General features: G+C 37.0%; 2 protein-coding genes across 4 annotated transcripts in view; one reads left to right on the forward strand and one right to left on the reverse strand.

The window, feature by feature from the left end:
- ppt1 (palmitoyl-protein thioesterase 1 (ceroid-lipofuscinosis, neuronal 1, infantile)) overlaps positions 1-7,961 on the forward strand; it is a 230,959-nt gene extending 222,998 nt beyond the window's left edge. The window contains exons 1-10 of one of the 2 annotated variants that reach the window (XM_079879153.1): positions 52-147; positions 365-493; positions 2,132-2,241; positions 2,327-2,454; positions 2,527-2,597; positions 3,916-4,018; positions 5,117-5,207; positions 5,289-5,387; positions 5,465-5,536; positions 6,389-7,961. In XM_079879153.1, coding sequence (XP_079735279.1) covers positions 379-493; positions 2,132-2,241; positions 2,327-2,454; positions 2,527-2,597; positions 3,916-4,018; positions 5,117-5,207; positions 5,289-5,387; positions 5,465-5,536; positions 6,389-6,511 — 912 coding nt within the window. In that variant the 5' untranslated portion in view covers positions 52-147; positions 365-378 and the 3' untranslated portion in view covers positions 6,512-7,961. Of the gene's footprint in view, positions 1-51; positions 148-364; positions 494-2,131; positions 2,242-2,326; positions 2,455-2,526; positions 2,598-3,915; positions 4,019-5,116; positions 5,208-5,288; positions 5,388-5,464; positions 5,537-6,388 lie in introns of those variants that run through there. The other variant, XM_079879154.1, reaches the window with a different exon arrangement.
- Positions 7,472-22,209, reverse strand: cap1 (CAP, adenylate cyclase-associated protein 1 (yeast)). 2 transcript variants are annotated; one of them, XM_079879148.1, is made up of 13 exons: positions 22,068-22,209; positions 18,092-18,209; positions 17,383-17,483; positions 17,206-17,283; positions 16,550-16,693; positions 14,925-15,010; positions 14,730-14,835; positions 14,495-14,654; positions 11,962-12,134; positions 11,604-11,727; positions 11,137-11,219; positions 10,683-10,826; positions 7,472-8,317 (listed from the first exon to the last, which is right to left on the reverse strand). In XM_079879148.1, exons 2-13 carry the CDS (start codon positions 18,198-18,200, stop codon positions 8,234-8,236), a joined length of 1,392 nt encoding a protein of 463 aa, XP_079735274.1. In that variant the 5' UTR covers positions 18,201-18,209; positions 22,068-22,209; the 3' UTR covers positions 7,472-8,233. The 2 variants fall into 2 exon arrangements, with proteins under 2 accessions (XP_079735274.1, XP_079735273.1); XM_079879147.1 differs by having other exon boundaries at positions 18,092-18,202; positions 22,068-22,202.
- Positions 22,210-22,215: the final 6 nt, after the last annotated feature.

The raw sequence follows: 22,215 nt of genomic DNA on the forward strand, positions 1-22,215 counted from the left end.
ACGCTCTGGATCGACTGACTGTGTTTGTTCCTATGGACAGGTTTAACGCTATGGTATATAAGTCCGATATCTTTCCAATAACAGCATTAGTTGGAAGTGAGCGGTGTTTTCGTCTGTCATGTGATTGAGGAACAGAAAGTAACCACAGTAAGTACATAGTGGCTTAAACTGACCATTTCTAAGCATTTATTAACGCAATTCATATAAGGTACACATTCCTAGCTTGGCAAAACCGAGGCTTCCGGTTGTATATTCGCACATATTAAAGAAATGAAACGATATCGAGTTATTCACTTCCTTGTTTAGTGCTTTCCCTTCCTGTGAGCGTGTTCTGTTAAAGAATGTAAATGTGTTGAATCTTCAGACTGAGACTGAAGAATGAGGTTCTCTATGGAGCTTCGCCTCATCGGTGTGTCTGTGTGTGTGTTGCTGCTGTGCGGCTCCTCGTGCGGATCTAATGCCTCTGCTCCTCTGGTCATGTGGCACGGCATGGGTGAGACACATATCACATCACATCACGATCACGATCAATCAAACCTGCTGGTTCATAATTATGGAAGCATATTAGTAGCAATATTAAATTTGAAATGCAATATGCAAAATGACAATGCAATATGTAAAATGACAATGCATTTCTGTATTTAAATGTACATTTTCTATTACATTTATGCAACGTTTGGTGCAAAATGAAAATGAAAAATCAATTATATAATTCACATTTGCCATTTCATACACTAGTTTTAATATGTAAATTGAATACATATTTTATAAGTTGCAAAATGAAAATGTATTAAAGAAATGATTAGATCTGTTTAACATGTTCAAGCTAAATCTGTAGCAAAATGATCATTTAAATGTTATTTTTCTGAATTGCATTTATACTCACAGTTAAGACACTTGCGATTGCATTTTCATTAAATATCCCGCATATTTACATATTAAAACTAGTGTATGAAATGGCAAAAGTAAATTATATATTTGATTTTTCATTTTCATTTTGCACCAACGTTGCACAAATGTAATGGAAAATGTACATTTAAATACAGAAATGCACTGTCATTTTAAATATTGCATTGTCATTTTTTGCATATTACATTTCAAATTGAATATTGCTACCCATATGCCATTGAATAACGGGAATCACCAGGGTAAAGTACAGTGTCACTCCACAAAAAGGCCTTTGTGTACACAGAGTGACTTAGCAACTAAAAACTGACACCAACTTTTTGAGATATGCAATTTATATATACATATGAAGATAGAATATTATTTTTAGTGCTGTCAAATCAATGAATCGGATCTAACATAAAAGGTTGTAAATATACAATATGTTTAATATATATATATATATATATATATATATATATATATTATTAAACATATTGTATATTTACAACCTTTTATGTTAGATACGATTCATTGATAATATATATATATATATATATATATATATATATATATATATATATATATATATATATATATATAATATAATATAATATAATATAATATATATATATATATATATAATCGCTTTGGGTTTGAGAAAAGCGCAATATAAATAAAATGTATTATTATTATATATACAAACTTTTATGTTAGATGTGATTAATCGATTTGACAGCACTAATTATTTTGTATTTAAATCTACATTTATAATGAGATTTCTATTTCAAATAAATTATTTTCAACTTTCTATTCATCAAATAATCCTAAAAAAATGTTTCACAGTTTCCCCTAAAAGATGAAGCAGCACAACAGTTTTCAACATTGATAATAATAATAATAATGTTTATATAAATGTTTCTCGAGCATCAAATCATCATAGTGATTTCTGAAGGATCATGTGACTCTGAAGACTGGAGTAATGATGCTGAACATTCAGCTTTGATCACAGGAATAAATTACATTAAAAAAGATATTCAAATAGAAAATGGCTATTTTAAATTAATATTAAAATAAATATTACTATTTTTACTGTATTGTAATAAAGCCTTGATGAGAATAAGATATTTGTTATTCTAATAAATACCCTTCAGTGTCATGATCTATGGAAAAGGCATTTTTTGTGTGAAATGACCTAAACACACAAATGACCATAAAGATAACTAATTATCACTGTGATCTGCAGGAGACAGTTGTTGTAATCCCCTGAGCATGGGTGCGATGAAGAAGATGGTGGAACAGGAAGTCCCAGGAATATATGTGCTTTCCCTGATGATCGGCAAGTCTATTATACAGGTAAAGCAGGTCGACACCCGCCATTCTTGTCACTGCCGTAGTTGTTTTGAATAAAAGTGTCTGATTTTGTTTCTTTGTTTCACAGGACACTGAAAATGGCTTCTTCATGGATGTCAATGAGCAGGTGTCTATGGTGTGTGATCAGCTGTCCCAGGACCCTAAACTGAAGGGAGGCTACAACGCAATGGGCTTCTCCCAAGGGTCACAGTTTCTGTGAGTGGTTATTATACAAATATATTCATGCAAAGGGTTATCAGAAGTGTAATCGTGTCTGTCTTTCATAAGGCGAGCAGTTGCTCAGCGCTGTCCTGATCCCCCGATGAAGAACCTGATCTCGGTCGGCGGGCAGCATCAAGGTAATGTGACAAACAACACTTGCTTCCTAAAAGTGGTTAGCAGTTTACAGGAACAATGTGGCTTAACTACCTTGTTTTGATTATGTTGCTTCAAGATATGCAACTGTTTTAAATAATGGAGTAGGAATAAAATTTCATGGAATATAATTTTATAATATTTGCAATGCAGTCACAATCTTATGGAATCTTGTTTCCGCCACAAAATAAAACATTTTAAAAGATAATTGCAACTTTTTATCTCACAATTGTGTGTTATAAAGTCAGAATTCTGACTTTTTTTCTCGCAATTGCGACTTTATATCACGCAAATCTGACTTTATAACACATAATTGTGAGTTTATATCTCGCAATTCTGACTTTATAACATAATTGTGTGTTTATATCACGCAAATCTGACTTTATAACACATAATTGTGAGTTTATATCACGCAATTCTGACTTTATAACACATAATTGTGAGTTTATATCACGCAAATTTGACTTTATAACACATAATTGTGAGTTTATATCACGCAATTCTGACTTTATAACATAATTGTGTGTTTATATCACGCAAATCTGACTTTATAACACATAATTGTGAGTTTATATCTCGCAATTCTGAGAAAAGAAAATTCTTTTCTCAGAATTGTGAGATATAAAATCACAATTGTGAGATATAAAGTCCAATTCTAAGGAAAAAAAAGACAGACTTTTTTTTATTTATTTTTTTACCTCAGAATAGTTTATATCTCACAATTCTAACTTTATATCTCCCAATTGCGACTTTATTTCTCACAATTCTGACTTGATATCTCACAATTGTGAGAAAAAATGTCAGAATTGTGAGATAAAAAGTCGCAATTATTATTACTTATTTATTATTCAGTGGCGGAAACAAGCTTCCATACAATCTATTACAACATTTAAAATTATACACACTACTGTTCAAGATTTCGGGGTCAGTGAAAGTCTCTTATGCTCACCAATGCATTCATTTAATAGTAAAAAAAAAAGTAATATTGTAAAATTATTGCGGTTTAAAATGAATATTGTTCTATTTGTATATATTGTCAACTGTAATTTATTCCTGTGATCAAAGCTGAATGTTCAGCATCATTACGCCAGTCTTCAGTGTCACATGACTAATATGCTAATTTACTGCTCAAGAAATATCAATGTTGAAAACAGTTGGGCTGCTTCATATTTTTGTGGAAACCGTGATACATCTTTCAGTATTTCTGATGAATATAAAGTTCAAATGAGTCAAACAGCTGTTTTTTAAATCCTGTTTTCGTCTGACATGTGGTTCTCTCTTCCTCTTTTCTGTAAATCACAGGGGTGTTTGGTCTTCCTCATTGTCCTGGTGAAAGCTCTCATATCTGTGACTGGATTCGTAAGAAGCTGAACTCAGGAGCCTACACTGATGCCATTCAAAAACAGTGCGTGCTTGGTTATGGGCTTCTCAACAGACCATTTCAAGTTACTCTAAACTGATTATTGTTTCGGAGCGTCTATTTACACCAAGTGCAAATATGCCGCATGTTGTCAGAGGCTATTTACACGAACTCCGCCCACCAATATCTGGTTGAGCCAGACAAAAATTACAAAAGAAATCCAGCTTTTATGATTGCAGTCGATATGATCAGTCAAAATCCATTAGGCTTGTGAAGCCCAAACCTTGAGTAGCAAATTGTGCAAGCACTATAGAAACTGTACAATATCATATCATATAGGTTTAGATATAGAAGTTGAGCACATGACAGCATCTGAGCATACCATATGACCAGCACAAAGGTTGATAGAATAGATCAGCTTACATGTTGTGAATAAACATCAGCCACAACATGTATATGATCATATACACTGAATATGTTGTTATTGCATACTGTTCTATAATATACTACAATACACTGAGGAGCAAATAGTATCTGCCACTATTTGCACTTAGAAAAATTACAAATATCATCTAACTATGGAAGCTTGTTTCCGCCACAAAATAAAACATTTTAAAAGATAATTGCGACTTTTTATCTCACAATTGTCTTTATTTCTCAAAATTGCAAGATATAGTCAGAATTGCGTGAAATAAAGTCGCAATTGCGTCTTATAAAGTCAGAATTCTAACCTTTTTTTCTCACAATTGCGACTTTATATCACGCAATTCTGCAATTTCACGCATTTTTTTTTTTTTTTTACCTCAGAATAGTTTATATCTCGCAATTGCGACTTTATTTCTCAGAATTGCGACTTTATTTCTCACAATTCTGACTTATATCTCGCAATTCTGAGAAAAAAAAGTCACAATTCTGACTTGATATATCGCAATTGTGAGAGAAAAAAAGTCAGAATTGTGAGATAAAAAATCGCAATTATTATTATTTATTTATTATTCAGTGGCGGAATGAAACAAGCTTCCATATCTAGTGTTTGCACTTAGTTCAAAGAAAATATGTTTTGTTGCTATTTACACTTAGTGCTGCTGCCTTATTTTTTATGTGATTGTCTAGTCAAGCATATTGATTGTGATTTTATGTTAGCTTGGTGCAGGCTCAGTACTGGCACGATCCCCTCAATGATGACTTGTATAAAAAGTACAGTCTCTTCCTTGCTGACATTAATCAGGAGCGGGTAAGTCTGAGGATGAGGGAGAAATTACTATTAAATAGATATATTTGTCTGTGTGGTGTAAATGATTGATTTTTCTGTCAGGTGGTGAACGAGACCTACAAGAAGAATCTCATGTCTCTGAATAAGTTTGTCATGGTTAAGTTCCTTCAGGACACTATGGTCGATCCTGTGGATTCTGAGGTACATCAACAGTTTATTTTAAATCTCTCTTTTATTATTGAATTAAAATCTCTTACTAACTGAATTTTCGTCATTAGTGGTTTGGTTTCTATAAAACTGGTCAAGGAATAGAGCTGGAAACGCTGCAAGAAAGTGCAATATATAAAGAGGTAAACATGCTTGTCTTTTTTTCTCTATCATTAATTATCTACATTTAACCCACATTTTGTATTTTATTTTTTAAATACTTAATATCCTGCATAGTGTTACCACATTTCCTGTTCAATTGAACCTAGTGATGGGAGAAACGAAGCTTTGAAAGCTTTGATTCAATTGAATCAACTGCTTCGCAAAATGAATCATTGTTTGTAAGCGCTCAAAACGCCGCACTGGTGACGCCTGCTGGTCAAAACAGTGTAAATGCAACGACAATGCATAAAAAACACCTTTTACAAACCAATTGCGAATTTATCATTGAAAGTTTAAGCTATTAAATGCAATTAACAAGCCGAAGTGTCTGTATAATAGGTGTTATTATTTTATTACAATGTAGGGCTTGTTTTTATGTAGAGCTTGATTAATCAGTCCAATAAGAGACTAAAACGATATTAAATATTATATAAAATATAAAATAAAATAAATAAATAAATAAATAAAGAACAGGGATCATCGCCCCGACTTGAAATCATGTGACTTAGCGCGCTACGAATCATTGGTTCGAAACAAATGGAGAGCTTGATTAATCAGTCCAATAAGAGACTAAAACGCTATTAAATATTATATAAAATAAAAAATACAAATAAATAAAAAAAAACAACAGGGAACATCGCCCCGCCTTGAAATCACGTGACTTTGCGCGCTACGAATCATTGGTTCGAAACCTCGAAACAAATGATTCATAAAGGTTGCGAAGATTCATGAATCCCGTTTCGAAAGCACGGTGCACCAATAATATTAACTGAACATTTCCCCATATTAAGTGTATATATAGGGATTTATCTACCGTTATTTTGTATCGTCAGGATCGCCTGGGGTTGGCAGAGATGGATTCTGCAGGAAAGCTTGTGTTCCTCGCCAGTGATGGAGATCACCTACAGTTCACCCGAGAGTGGTTTAATGAGCATCTACTTCCCTTCATTCGCTAAACACAGTGACACGCTTTCATTCCCGATGAGAGAGTTAATGCACACTTACTCCACTGTCAGTCTTACACTATGTCTCCTATATGAATTAAGCCTGTCTTGTTTTGTTGCACTGATCTGATTTTTATTTGACTGATTTTTAATGAAAGAAATATCGGTTATTTTTTGCTTCTAATCGTGTACTATTTTTCAGTTTATTTTTCTCACACAATAAAACATTGAATCTTACGAACCCAGTGGCCCATGTATTTACTTACAACTAATCACATAAAGGGTGTACCACTTCCATTACCAGCTATTTGGAGACTAATATTAAACTGCATCAAACAATTATAGTGTTGAGGCTCGTTGAGCTGCTCTGACAGAGAAAAGTCTCTGATTGGATGAAACAGGACACGTGTTTAAGTGCTTCGTTAGCTAAGAACATCGGCATTAGCAAACTGTTTTGTTTACATTTGATTAATTTAAAGCATCCTTGCTGAATATTACTTTATAAAACATACGCTACTTGGTCAGGAAGATATTTTTAAAACTACACCATATATTGGTTGTTCAACACTATAATCACCTTTCTGTTAACCTTTTCAAATTGCCATTTTGCAACAAAAGTTATCTACCGATTATATTCAATAAAGTACATCAAAGACACAGAAAAAAAGTGATGTTATTTATTGCAACAGTTTTAATGATGTTTGTTCTCCAGTACTATTTCTCAGCGCAAAAAGACAAATGATACAAAAGAAATTCCATACACATGACCTCAATATTATGGAAAGTAAAGATTAAGAGGTTGGAATTAAACTAGTTAAAGCATGTGATGAGAGCAAAGAGGTGGGACACGATTCATGTAAAGCCAGTATCTGTACAGCAGATATCAGACACGGACCGTACCGTGAGCATCCGAACGTTAGGCTGTGTGTCTTTTCTGCCTCTCCAGTTTGTGCCAAAAACACTTTCCAAACCTTTTTCCATCACAAACCATGGAATGTTAATTTATTTACATTACAGGGAATGTTGCATGTGCTCTGGAATACAAGATGAAATAAAGAGGGAAAAGAGAATTTTTCTAAAGCAACTATAGTTTTTCAATGACACGATTGGAATTATAACTGTGATTCTGCAAGTTACTCAAGATGCCAATTCACCCTCTAAATAAGATTTGACTAATTATCCCTTGGAATGTTTTTTTTTTTTTTTTTAAATAAAAGTTACAGTAAATGTCTGTGTTGGTGGTCAGAAGAGGGACATTTGTGTGCTTCATATCTGAATTGCATATGTCAAAAAGAAACCGCAGTGACCCTCCCCCCCAATACTTGCCCCCTGACTAGAAAATGCAAAATGGAAAAAAAAAAAAAAAAAAGAGAATCAAAAATACAAAACACAATTATGATAACATGACTTGATTCCTCTTGTTGGCCATTCATGTGTTATTTTATATGGCTGCAAGACAAAACATGAAAACACCCCAACTGTTGGCAATCGATTTCAAGTGCTAATGTTTTAATCAATGGAATAGAGGAGAATGATGCCCTGCCATTGACTGAGCAAGTGTTTCTGGTAAGCGAGTAGTCATGTCACTAGCTGAGGGAAGATGTGATTGCCGCTGTGATTGGCTGATAGGAGAGTTGACCTGGTTGGCATTCAATTCTACTTTGTAGTTTAAGCTCATTGGTCAGTCAGGTAGGACACTGCAATGGGGGCGGTCTCTCGCACAGGATTGGTCCTTTATCCGGCAATCTCGGTTGCTGTGGTGACCAGCTTGCTGCCATCCCAGATGGTTTTGAACTGTTCAGGGACTGGGATCTCAGTCTTGAAAGAAAATGGAAAGAAACATAAAATTTAAAAAAATAAAATTAATCGCACATTTTTATTCTAACATTACATTTTTTTGTAATAATTTCACATTTATTTAACTAAAGACGATTTATTTTCAATATTTTAATTGCCTTTAATATAGCAGTCGAGCCGGTTCAGATTTATACTTGGTTGTTTTTGACCCATGCAACCTTGTAAACAGTGCTTTAATATTTGGGTAGGAAGTATACAGAAATTGATTACTGTTAGACATGCCTAAAAATCTTAAAAGCAATCACATGTAAAATAATATGCACAGTAACTGTATAAATGAAATACAGATTCATTCTTATTAAAGCTACAAAAGTTATTGAGTGAATAGCAGCAAGTGAGTGATTTTCTCTTTTTCTTTTGTTCTTTGATTAACATCATTAGCCGCGTTTCCATTACCCTTTAAAGTGCGCAAATTGAAATTGCGAATTGAAAATACGCTCAATGGAAACACTAGCCTGGTTAAAACCAGACCATTCTCAGTAGTAACTGAGTTATGGTCTGGCAAAGCTCCATAGACAAATCATTTCCAAAGGGGCGTCACCAACGGACGTCGCTCAAATGCCTCTGGGCGCAGTTGGATAGACCTAAAACCAATCAGAGCGATCGTCATCGTGTAAAGCCATATGCTGCGTCCCAATTCGCCTAAGTTACACTACGCCCTAAAAGTATGTAGTCTTTTTGGGAAGAAAAGGTATTTACTTTTGAATGTGTAGCAAAAAAGTAGGTAAGCTTTGGGACATACTACTTCGTCATCTTTATCGGACGGATCTGTCGCGTGCATCCTGTCACTTAAACTGCCCTGTCAATCATCGTGTCACAGTTAAAATCCTCTATTAAATCTAATTTAATTTCCTACCGTTTCGGAGAGAAATGTAGAAGCACGTTCATCTGCCAGTGGGTCTTTCATGGAGACTGTCCTCATGTGTTTGCAATTTGAATATAATAATGCATTTAAAAGTTGAACGGACGTCGCTCAAATGCCTCTGGGCGCAATTGGATAGACCAAAAACCAATCAGAGCGATCGTCATTGTGTAAAGCCCGCCTCAACGTTTCTGATTGGTGCCGCGATTTCCAGGCCATGGAAATGGGCTTGAATGAGCTCTTTGCCAGACTACTTCTCGAGCAAATCTGAATTTGCCGGAAGTTGTCTGGGTTTTCCCAGGCTATGGAAACACGTCAATTTTGCAAAAATTCCCATTTATCGCAAAAAAGTTTTTACGTTCGCATGAGGGTTTTTTTCAGGCAATCCAAAAAATAAATATTTTGCAAAACTGCAATGGAAACAGTTTTTGCGCATTTACAGGTCACTTGACTTAAATGACACGGTGTGTTTGGACAGAATACGAGACAGAGTTCTTTATTAAATTCATAAAAGATAAAAGAATTACAGGAATACTGGATTCTAAACCTCAAAGAAATGCCACAATCCAGACCTTTGGAGCAGAAATGAGTGAGAAATACCCCATACACAGTATAAGGGTCTTTTCTTGCCATTAATGCTTGGATAACACGCCTACGTCTCTTTCCAATAATAATAATAATAATAATAATAATAATAATAATAATAATAAGCGGTGGCTGTGATAGATATAGATATATATAAACCTACCAACGTCCGTTGGCATGATTTTTGGAATGACTTGTATAGAGGGGAAAAAAAAAAGACGTTTTAGTCGCATAACATCGGTTAATGGAAACGCTGTCATTTCGCAATAGTTTATCGATATTTAGAAAGAAAATAAATAAATAAATGGCAAAAGTTTTGTGCACATCTGTAATGGAAACGCGCCTATTGACACAGCCTGTATCAGGTTTATTAGGCTGCAGTCACTTTAAGCCCTGACACACACATTCGATTTTCTCTCAACTCTTGATATTCAATTAAGACTTAACACGTTTAAAGCTTGGTGTCGTTGCCTTATGACTGTGCTTATGAGGATTCTCTGCAAAAACGGGCATTTTGACATAATTTTGTGTTTTTTTTCCATTCAAGCGCAATAAGACGCGAAAGAGAACTCAAATCAGCACTGGCATGCTGACGGTGAGGTGGCTTTATGTGTGTGTGGGATGTGTGTTTCATGAACAGCGCACCTGTACAGAATTGCCGCCTTATCACTTTTGAATGGTTTAAAAGCACTTGAACGAATGAGAGAATGTTCATATACCGTTACACTAGACAAAGGGTGCCAGGAAAAACGGATGTTGCGCGATACATTTTTAACACGTCAAATAAAAACAAAATAAAATCACAAAAATTAACGTGATGATTTTAACAGCGGTCAGGAAATGTTTATAATTCATAAACAAATTAATATCTTCGCTTACATATTCTCCATCTTTGTTGGGCACCAGCACGTTCATCTCTGAGCTCTTAGCGCTGATGATTTCACATGCCAGAGAGTCTTTGCTCAGGTACACATGGCAGCCATCTGTCTTGTTGATGGAGATGGTTGGCACTTTACCCATAACCTGGAAATCACGAGGAGAACAATGACTCAGAATAAAGAGCAGATGCAAAACAGGAGTGCTAAGAAAAGAAAACAGGCAATGCTACTACTTTCAGTTACAAGATATGTAGATGTTTAAGGGAATTACATTTAAAACCATTTTAATTAAAAGTAAAATAAATAATTTTCTCAGGGAACGGTTTTCAAAGGGAGTTATTCTCTGTATCAGTGTCACCGTTTCTGAACTCCCTGAAACACTTTAACACTGTGGATACTCTGCATTCAAGTACATGTATAGGGAGAGGAGAGTAATAAAGCACAAACATACACACCTGGATCTTAACATCCCTGCAGTTGATCACCTCAATAATACCCACAACATCGTCAAAGACAAGGCCCATTTTCTTACAGTTATCTGCAGAGAAAACAACAACAAACTTATATCTAAACTTTCATTTGTTAACATTAGTTACCACATGAACTAACAGTGAACAATACTTCTACAGCATTTATTAATCTTAGTTAATATTAACTAAACTTAAACATTGTATGTGTTAACATTAGTTAATGCACTGTGAACTAACATGAACAAACATTTTTAATAACTAAAAATCTGTCATCATTTAGCTTTGGTACAACTTGAGGGGGAGTAAATGACAATTTTCATTTTTGGGTGAACTATCCTTTAATGTTAGTTAATAAAAGTGTTTGTTCATGTTGATGCATTATCTAATGTTAACAAATGAGACCTCGCTGTAAAATGTGAACAATGGAGGAACTGCTGGTAGTGTGTACAGACCTACAATAATGGAGTTGATCTTCCCCTTCACCTGTAAAGTGCTGTTGTTGCACTTATAGGCATAAACCACCTGTTTCAGTTCTGTGTCACTGATCACAAGGCCCTGCGCACCTTCCTGGTTTTCCTACAGGCAAAAAAGCCAAAGAGAGGATCGCATACAAAGTTAAATGAACTGGCCAAACAGTGTCATGTCTTCACATATTTAGTTTGTGTCAGCACTAGCACATTACATCTTTTTTTAGCATCTTTCTGTATAAACAGCTGAGTCCGAGATGGAAAATACCTTTCACAAAATGGCGTTTCCAAAAATAGTCTCAGCTGCATACACAGACTATAACAGGCATACTGACTCACTCACCACTTTCCATTTCTTGCCGTCCAGCTCCAGCACTGGGGGAAGAGTGCGGGCCGGGCTGGCCGCTGCCGTGGGCCGAGAAGCGACGGGTTTGGGCCCAGCAGGCAAAGGACCTGTTTGGGATTTGAGCGCAGGATTCTTGTGGGTCTTCTGGTCATCAGACACATGCTTCAGTCCTTACAGGGAGTTAAAAGACATAGGGATATTAAAAGACAAGTCTTCAATCAATTCCACACGCTGAATTATTGTTATTAATTATTACTAATAGTGTGATTTTTGGTTTTCTCAATCTTCATTTGTTTTTTTCCTCTCTTAATTCAGCCATTTTCATCGACAAACAAGGGACATTTGACTTTTGACAAGGGACATCACTCGTAAACTGTTGACAATTTTCTTTATTGCAATGATTGTATGGGCAGGGATGGGAACAGTATAGTGTGTACTAGAAACTAGACTAGAGGTTTTTCGCATTTCGTGGAAAGAGAGCACAATTGCGTACAGAAAGGCCTTAACTGCTAGATCTGCTTATTTTTCCACCCTCTTAAAAAGAAAAACGCAACCCTAGGTATTTATTTGACACAGTGGCTAAATTAACGAGAAATAAAGCTTCAACTCTAGACGTTTGCAAACAGCACAACAATAATGACTTAATGAACTTCTTGCAAGATTGATAAAATTAAAACTATGCAACTGTCTACAACAGTGTCACATCAGTGTCCCTGAGGAAAAATTCCATTCATTCGTTGCTATAGGAGAAGAATAATTGTGGTACAGTATGGACTGGAGTACCACAAGGCTCAGTACTAGGACCGTTGCTTTTCACCCTTTGGAGATATCATTAGGAAGCATGGCATTAGCTTTCACTGTTACGCTTATGATACTCAGCTCTATATTTCTTTGTGCCCTGAAGAAACTTACCAATTCACAAAATTAACGGAATGTATAGCTGATATAAAAATAAAAAAAAACTGGATGACTAGTAATTTCCTACTACTTAATTCTGAAAAAACAGATATTCTAATTATTGGTCCAAAAACCTCCACACCTAATAACCTAGAATACTGTCTAACATATAGTGGAGCGGCTAAGTGATATAATCGTTCAGTTTATGATACAAGCGTGAAAATTGGCATGAGCAGTCTCCATGGGTCACTTGACAAGAAAATTGTCCGAGCCACTTGAAATTTCAAGATTTTTCATTTTTCAAGATGGCCGACACCTTAGTGGAGCAGTTAAGTGATATAGTGGTTTATTTGGTGATACAAGCATGAAAATTGGCATGAGCAGTCTCTGATGGTCACTAGACAATAAGCCACCCACAGCTAGTTAATATTTCAAGATGGCGGCCATTTTTCAAGATGGCCAACACCTTAGTGGAGCAGTTAAGTGATATAGTGGTTTATTTGGTGATACAAACATGAAAATTGGCATGAGCAGTCTCTGATGGTCACTAGACAATAAGCCACCCACAGCTACTTGAAATTTCAAGATGGCGGCCATTTTTCAAGATGGCCGACACCTTAGTGGAGCAATTAGGCTCATGGCAATTTTCATGCTTGTATCACCAACTAAATGATTTCTTAAGCCTAATTGCTCCACTAAGGTGGTGGCCATCTTGAAAAATGGCCACCATCTTGAAGTTTCAAGTAGCTGTGGGTGGCTTATTGTCTAGTGACCATCAGAGACTGCTCATGCCAATTTTCATGCTTGTATCACCAAATAAACCACTATATCAACTTAACTGCTCCACTAAGGTGTCGGCCATCTTGAAAAATGGCCGCCATCTTGAAATTAAGTGGCTCGGACAATTTTCTTGTCAAGTGACCCATGGAGACTGCTCATGCCAATTTTCATGCTTGTATCATAAACTGAACGATTCTGCCAAACATAAGCACTTAGCCGCTCCACTAATATGATGGCTGCTCTGTCAAGTCTTTCTCGTGAGTTAGGAACCTGGGTGTGCTCTTTGATACCAATCTTTCATTTGAAAGCCATGTTTCTATATCTAAACTGTTGATGGACCCCATTGACTTCTATAGTATTTTTTTCCCCCCCGACTATGGAAGTCAGTCGTCCATCAACTGTCTGGTTACCGACATTCTTCAAAATATCTTCCTTTGTGTTCAGCAGAAGAAAAATTCATACAGGTTTGAAACTAGTAAATAATGATAGAATTTTCATTTTTTAGTGAACTATTCCTTTTAGTGTCACTTCATGGCAAAAAGGTCACTGACCCCTGCCCTAGCGCCTCATGGACGTGAACAAGCGAGGGTCACATGACCGTATCGTTAGGAACAAGCCCTAACTTTGCCCTTTTTGCTGTGAAGGCTGCAATGACCTTTTCACATACACTGATGCTCCCATTACAGTGCATCAAGTGGAACAATCTGCATAATATCCAATCAATCAAAAGGACAGTTTAATGATTTAGCGATGATCCTTCCATCATTTAAACTGCAATAAATGTGCTCTGAATGTTTTGTGGCTCTACTGGAGCCGCTTTAGTACCACATCAAGTCAGGGATCCATGTAATACCTTTAGTAATATCAGCTCCCTTGTTGAGAGAGGCGAAGAGAGCATTGCGAGAGACTGCTCCAGAGTCTCCACCTGAAGACTTTTCACCGAAGTCCATGGGGGGTGGAGGGCCGGGGGGAGGCGGAGCCTGAGCGCCACCAGAGGCCGAAGCTACGGGACCCTGAAAAACAAAAACAATTAAACCTTATATTCTGAACCACGTGGGACAAACCGAACACACGAGAATGATACTCACAGTCTTGCTCCAGCTCAATCCAGTGGTGTGGTGCTGCTTGATGTAGGCCTGCAGCTCGGTCCAAATGGACACATAGGCATTGACCCAATCCACATGCATCTTATCTCTGAAAATAAGACAATAAAGCAGGTGGGAAAATGACCGATGTGCCATTTAGCTTCTGTACAAGTTTCTTCACACCACAGACAGACATACTTCTCCTTGTAATCCTTGAGCACACGGTTGGTGTAAAACATGGCTGCGTCCTGCATGTCCTTCACAAAGGGGCCTGGCTTTGGGGCCTAAAAAAGAAATAGTGACAAAAAGAGCATATCAATATTTTTAATCATTTTTCATAATAACAATTCTTTGAAATGACTTTGATACCACTGCATACATCCTTGAAAAACCATATCATCGCTGTCAGATGGAAACCTTGTATCACCATATCTTTTTTCCCCCTTATAAATCCTTACTATAGTAATCGATTGTCGAGTTCACGCGCATGATCATAGGTACTAAACCAATGCGCGTGAACTCGACAATCGATTACTATGGACTTCGACCGAAAACAGGATGTAAACACAGGTATGTGCGCTGGCTGAATAAACATCATTTTTATTCATATCTTTCACATCTACTGCAGTCAGATTGACACGTGATCACTCAGAAGGAATCACTCACATGACCTGTGCACTTGTAATGACACATCAAGGATGTTAAGAGGCTAAAAGCAGGTTTAAAACTTGCCCCATTGAAGTCAACAGGGTGCAAATTTTAAAAAGAGGATAACACGGTGTAGGCAACACCGATTTTTGTCGTTGTTCTCTGTACTGACAGCACTCCAAATTTACAAAAAAATGAGCTCAATGTTAAAATTGACCCAAGTTCTCCTTTAACTTCTGTTGGTTGCAATTCGCAAACTCACCACTAGATGCCACTAAACATTACACACTGCACCTTTAAAATAAGCTATAGAGCTGGTAAGTCCCGCCCCTTCCGCAAAACCCCGCTGGACCTCAAAGTTGAAAAACCGTCAATGCAAGTGAATGGGAGAAAATAATTATTTTCTGGTCCCGTTTGAATTGTGCCATGAATGTGAACATATGTTGTCTGTGAATTTTTTATATAACTTTTCGTGTAAAGAATGATACAATTTAGCGGGTAGAAGTTTGATACGGTTAGACTTTGTGTGAGAGCACTTTGTGGACTACAACTCTCGACGCGTTTGAAACGTCAACACCACTAGCACACGGACTAGCTCACGGATCCCGCTAAACATGGCTGTGTCTTTGGTGCACTTCACCGCCTTCTTTCAGGGAGAGGACAAAATCGTTGAGGTTGGCGAAAACCACGGGTAAGTCAACTTTATGGGGTGACGTCACATAGGCGACATGTAGTCTTTCTCGTTATGTCTTTTCCACAACTGCTAGCCGAAGAATCATACCATATACTGTCAAACTCGTAACATGAAAAGTTATATAAAAAATTCACAGACAACATATGTTCACATTCATGGCACAATTCAAACGGGACCAGAAAATAATTATTTTCTCCCATTCACTTGCATTGACGGTTTTTCAACTTTGAGGTCCAGTGGGGTTAGCGGAAGGGGCGGGACTTACCAGCTCTATAGAAAGACAAACATAAACACATCTTAAGCACACAGAATAATGCAAGTGAACCTTTTTGTTGTTTTAATTGCGCCTTTAAACGATTACATAATTGTGGCATCCGTAATTGTAATCGCGATTACAAATTCGATTAATTGTGCAGCCCTACCAAAACTAGAAACGACACACAACTACAAAACTGCAACACACTGACAGCACCAGACTTACCATGGCGACCCAGCCGAGGGCAGGAACACTCTCGCTGACCGCAGAGAGGTGGTTGAAGAGCGGAGAGGAGCGGTTCTTCTCTCTGAACGCCTGCACCTCCTGGATCACTTTAGACACGGGGGCCAGCAGAGGAGCCAGGGCGGACTATACCAGAGGAAGAGATGCACAGACAGATGACAAGATGAGAAAATGTTGCAAAAATAGTACAACAATGTTGGTGTGAAAGATACACTACTGTTCAAAAGCTTGGCATCAGCAAGAATTAAACCGATCATTAAGCAAGGATGCATTCATTTGTGACGGTAAAGACATTATGTAAATAAAAGCTGTTCTTTTCACTTTTTATTCATCAAAGAGTACTTAAAATGTTTCAGTTTCCACAAAAATATGAACTGTTTTTCACATAGATAATCATAAATGTTTATTGAGCAGCAAATCATCATATTAGAATGATTTCTGAAGGATCATGTGACACTGAAGACTGGAGTAATGACGTGATTGCAGGAATAATGACATTTAAAACATATTCAAATAGAAAAGATAGTTCACTGGTTTTAATGTATGTAGATTTAAAGCAGCATTGTTGAGAGACTTTCAAACATTTCTAGCGGTAGTGCAGTAACCAATCTCATTTTAAAGTGTATCCTCGTACTTACATCAGAAGGTTTCTGAGAACGGGAGGCAGTGACCAGAAGCTGTCTTTGACAGGAAAAGGCCTGCTTCATCATCTCAGCCTGTGACACACCCGAACAAAGGATAAGGAACATTGCGTGGACTCTTTATCAATGTGTGCCAGTGTTCAGGAACTATAATGACAGTGCAGGAATACATACATGCTTCTGAACGTCTCCCCCGATCTTCTGACTGAGGGCAGCGTACTGAGCCACAGGGCCAGAGATCAAAGCGTCATAGGCTTCAACATACGCCGACACCGCTGAACAGAAGAGAAACAAGAGCAGAATTACACCATGTTCTAACAAGACTTTCAACAACAAGCACTTTGTCCGTCCATGACACTGAGTTTCACTTAAGCCCAAAGTGTCCTTCAGCCAATGTCCATGTGACATAATTTTCATGATCAGGAGGGTCCACACCAATTTTTGCATTTGTGCGGATGTTCAACATATATACAATTCTGAGAAAATGTAGATTGAAATGTTTTTTGATGTTTTGTTAGAAAAGTAATAGTACATCCATCTTCAACAAGCTGCATTATTGGAGGTGATGCAGACAATTTATGCAGCTAAGTTTAATACTTCTAAGTTTAATCAACCTAGGGTCTTTTGCACCATGACCTCGAGCCAAAAACCCCCCAGAAGCTTTTTCCCCTTGGTCGAACATTATTAAAGTTAGAGCTTATTTAGAGATATCAGCCGAATGGTTTAGTGCAGGCGCTAATGGATCCAAGGTTGTATCTCGTAAATTACCCCACTAATAATGCCCAGAATGGTAACAAACTTCTGCAGTAGTACAAATAGGTTCTGTACTCATAAAAAAGAGGCATTGGAAAGCAGTGGTTATCTTCAGACAGAACTGGTTTACCTCCAGATCCAGCAGAAGGGCCGCTTGCTCCGCCTCCACCCCCAGACATGGACTCCAGACGGCCCACGGCCACCTCCAAACGCTGCACTAGACCCGCTAGCTCTGCCATACCTGCTCACTGAGAGAGAGAGAGAGAGAGAGAGAGAGAGAGAGAGAGAGAGAGAGAGAGAGAGAGAGAGAGAGAGAGAGAGAGAGAGAGAGAGAGAGAGAGAGAGAGAGAGAGAGAGAGAGAGAGAGAGAGAGAGAGAGAGAGAGAGAGAGAGAGAAATATGATTACAGAATCACATGAAAGTCGCAAATCTTTTCTTAAAAAACAGGGCTGGGACTTGGCAGATCTGAATAAAAATCTTGCAGTTGATTATCAGAAAGGGTGAGGTTTAAGTGGACAAAATCATCAGAAAAGTCTGGCATAAGTCATTACACCAAAAGATGAAGGTTCGATTTTAAACGAGAATATGAGCTCAAATTTTAAAAATAGGCCTGTTATGATTAATCATCTGACATTGACATTTAAACGGCACAATTTGATAAAATAACAATCACATTCTGCCAAACAAAATAAATTTGATATATTTATATAAAACACATATATATATATATATATATATATATAAAACACTTATGAAGTACACAAGGATAGTCAAAGGTCTTCCTCCATGCGATTTCAAGTTAAAAAATAAAATAAAAAACAATATATAGCGTATTTGGCTTGCACTGTAAATGCAATAAACGATTATTGTTTTGTTCATTATTGTTCATTACATTCACAATTTGTCGTCAGCAAAAACTCATGATTGTGGCAGGCCAGTTAAAATTTGTTTTTAAACATGTACGGATGCATTGCTCACAATAAGAAACTGGAGTGAATTTTCATTTCATTTTAAGCCAATTTTCAAAACTCTTCATGTATTCTGACTTCAGCATTTTATTTATTCTCATTTATAGTAAAATCAACAAAAAGAGCACCAGTGGCAGAGCACATAAAAACTGAACGCACGGATGCACAATGTGCCGAGCCTGGAGAGAATGCAGGACGTGCCATAACACGTTGTCCCGCAAGAATGCAACAGGGAGAAAAAAAAATCTGTAATTAAGGAAAAAATTTTGCCAAACCTACAATACAAAAAAAGAAGGAGGAAGTAGATCTTGTTTGTCTTCTCAGGGCAACTTCCACAGGGCAAGTCCCTCTTTACTGCCCCTTCACATGCACACACACACTAACATTACGTAACAGAAACCTGATACACGAATCAATCTGGCTCACTGACTCACTCCCTTCACCTGAATGCTCTTCTGGGAAATGCACAGGTAACCATATATGAGCACCTGCTTCTAATGAGAGCATGCAGCAAATCCTGAGGGAAATCTTCAAACTCCTTCAGGAATCACAAATTTCCCAAGACTGCATTACAACTGTAATACTAAACTATTAAAGGTGAGCAAGTTCATGTCTGATACATTACATGGCCCCAGTATAGGAAATACAATATGAAAGAGTAAAGTTTGAGTAAGTTAGTCAACTTTACTCTTATAATAATAACAGATTCAATCAGCTGTGGCTGTTCTCAGGCAAGTGGAATTATAAATGTTTAATCACACAGAACTGAAATCACAGAAGTGCATTAACCTTTGAGGAAATAAAAGCACGAGCAAAGCAGAATTTCAACTTTTGCCAAATATAATAAAGATAGTGATTACGGCATAAGTCAACGAGCAGAGTCAAACTAGAGTCAAATTTTGTTTTTCTACACTTTTTTTTTTCTCCACATTTTAAGAAAATATTTACATTCAAATGAGAGTAGTCAAATGTCATTGCCCCAGGCTCAGGTAAACAATTTCAGAGCAATTCCTAGTGTCCTCTCCCTAAAAACCAGACTGAGGAGAAGCCAACGATTATAGCAGAAACTGCAACGTACAGATGTGGGAAATGATTCAGAAATGATCTTAACTACTTATAAATCTCAGTTTGAAATTAACTTTCACTCACCAGACTACTAAATATTAAAGTTCAGCCTTTCAGAACTTTTACAAGCCAAAACAAAAACACCAGAAATAAAAAATATACTTAAATCTAAGCAGTGATTTTGATCATCTGGTTTATTAAATCATTATTAAATTATAAAATCTTTATTAAATTAAAGTGATAGCTCACCCAAAACAGTTGATGGGCCCCACTGACTTCTATAGTATTTATTTTAGTATAGTATAGAAGTTAATGGTTACAAACATCCTTCAAAATATCTTACTTTGTGTATTTAATATCTTACTAAAAAAACTTTTGGTTTGGAACAACTTGAGGGTGAGTAAATGACGAAATGCTGAACTATTCCTTTAATTTCAAACCCAGCTTGTAATGGTTAAGACGAGACTAAAAGCAATAGTTTCTGTGCTTCAATACAGAGGCATTACATCACACCTGCTTTAAATGATGTAGGTAACACCCTAAAAGTAAACATATCAAAACAAGATAAGAAAACTACAGTAGATTCAAAGGCAAGACTGAAACGGCAAGCATGTGGGTGTAAGCTGCTCTTCTGGACACAAAAACAGGTCATTTATGCTTCAGGACTAGTCAAACTAGGCCATATATCACATCCATTCTCGGCACAGCGCAGGATGAGATGTGCCATCTATTAAACACACACACACACACACACACACACACACACACGACAAGACCAATAGTCTACTGGGATTTTAGACACGCAATCAAGCCATTAATATATTTGCAATTGGACACGAAGCATGAAACAAACCAAGAGATTTGATGTGATGTGATTTGATTTGAATGAATAATCAGGCCAGCCGGCACAACACAGTCGCGCGCTCAGTCAGACAATACTGAGCGATTGTTTATAGAAATAACATGAAGACGGAAACAATTTAGCGATCGCGACGAGCTTGTGTTCATGTTTCCTGCCCTTTACACCCGCCCCACTTCCTACATTTGCGCTGTAGCGATTTTCGGTGTTCTTTTGAGTCGGATCTTTACAGTGAATCAGTTGAACCGAGTCTAAAAAATTTAATTGAACTGAATCAACTGTCAAACGGTTTTCTAATCAACATCTCACCACCTGAGAATAATGAATGATCTACTGTGACACGATGAACAAGGTGAATACTACAAGAAATGTTACAAATAAAACGTATGGATCTATGTTTACACCTTGATTGACCATTTTCAACATTTCTGGGTTTCTCGGAAGCGGAAGTAGGACGTAAACTTCTTATAACAGAAGTGAATAAGAGACTACATTAAATATATTTTTTGTGTTCCCATTTACTCAAATAGCGAAAGAGAAACTCCACAACAGTTGTCTTCACAGCTTTCAAAAGAGGAAAAAAAATAGAGAGAGATTGATAATGGCAGTCAGAAGGGAGAAATGTTAATTTGACCGTCTCTCCCACAGAATCAAAACTAGTTTTTTGTAATTTGATGTAAAGGTAATATATTATTAAGTATATTGTTATAAATGGACATACTTTTTTTTTTTTAATTATTGAAAATATAAAAAACTGCAAGATTTACGATAATGACCGTTAAAACGCGTCATCACAGTCTGTGAAAACTATCCACACATTCGAAAAGCGTTTTATTGGAACACTATGACGTAATGACGCAAAAGAATCGCCGAATTGTTTTTGAACCGGTTCTTGAAACGTACTGTTCGAAAGAACCGATTCGCAGAGAGGAGTCGGACTTCCCATCACTGAGCTCTGCAAGATCAGGAACTTTTCCAACCGACGCATTTAGACTGCAGTTAAGAAATCTGCACACATGCAAATGTATGATACATCGCGTTTTATTGATAAGGCCTAATGCCACTGTGAGAATGTATCGCTTTTAAGGGCATTATGCGCGAGCGATGCCCGTTTCAGTTGTCATGATTTGCGCAGAGACGATTTCCGCCGGCAAGTCGCTTAACACAAGATATCAGATCAATATTAGACAATGCATTCAGCCTTTTCTTCTTACCTTTACCGACTGAGAAATGTTACAGTGGTCCTGGCTTTAATCTTTGATGTTGAATGGGTGTGTTAGGGCTCCCCGTCTGCGTTGTCTTCCTGTATGAGCGTGTTGAAGTTCCCAGCTGTCACCGCGCGCCGTTTCCGCCCAAACTCCA

Source organism: Squalius cephalus (genome assembly GCF_949319135.1).
Source record: "Squalius cephalus genome assembly, chromosome: 8".
In the NCBI taxonomy this organism is placed as follows: Eukaryota; Metazoa; Chordata; class Actinopteri; order Cypriniformes; family Leuciscidae; genus Squalius; species Squalius cephalus.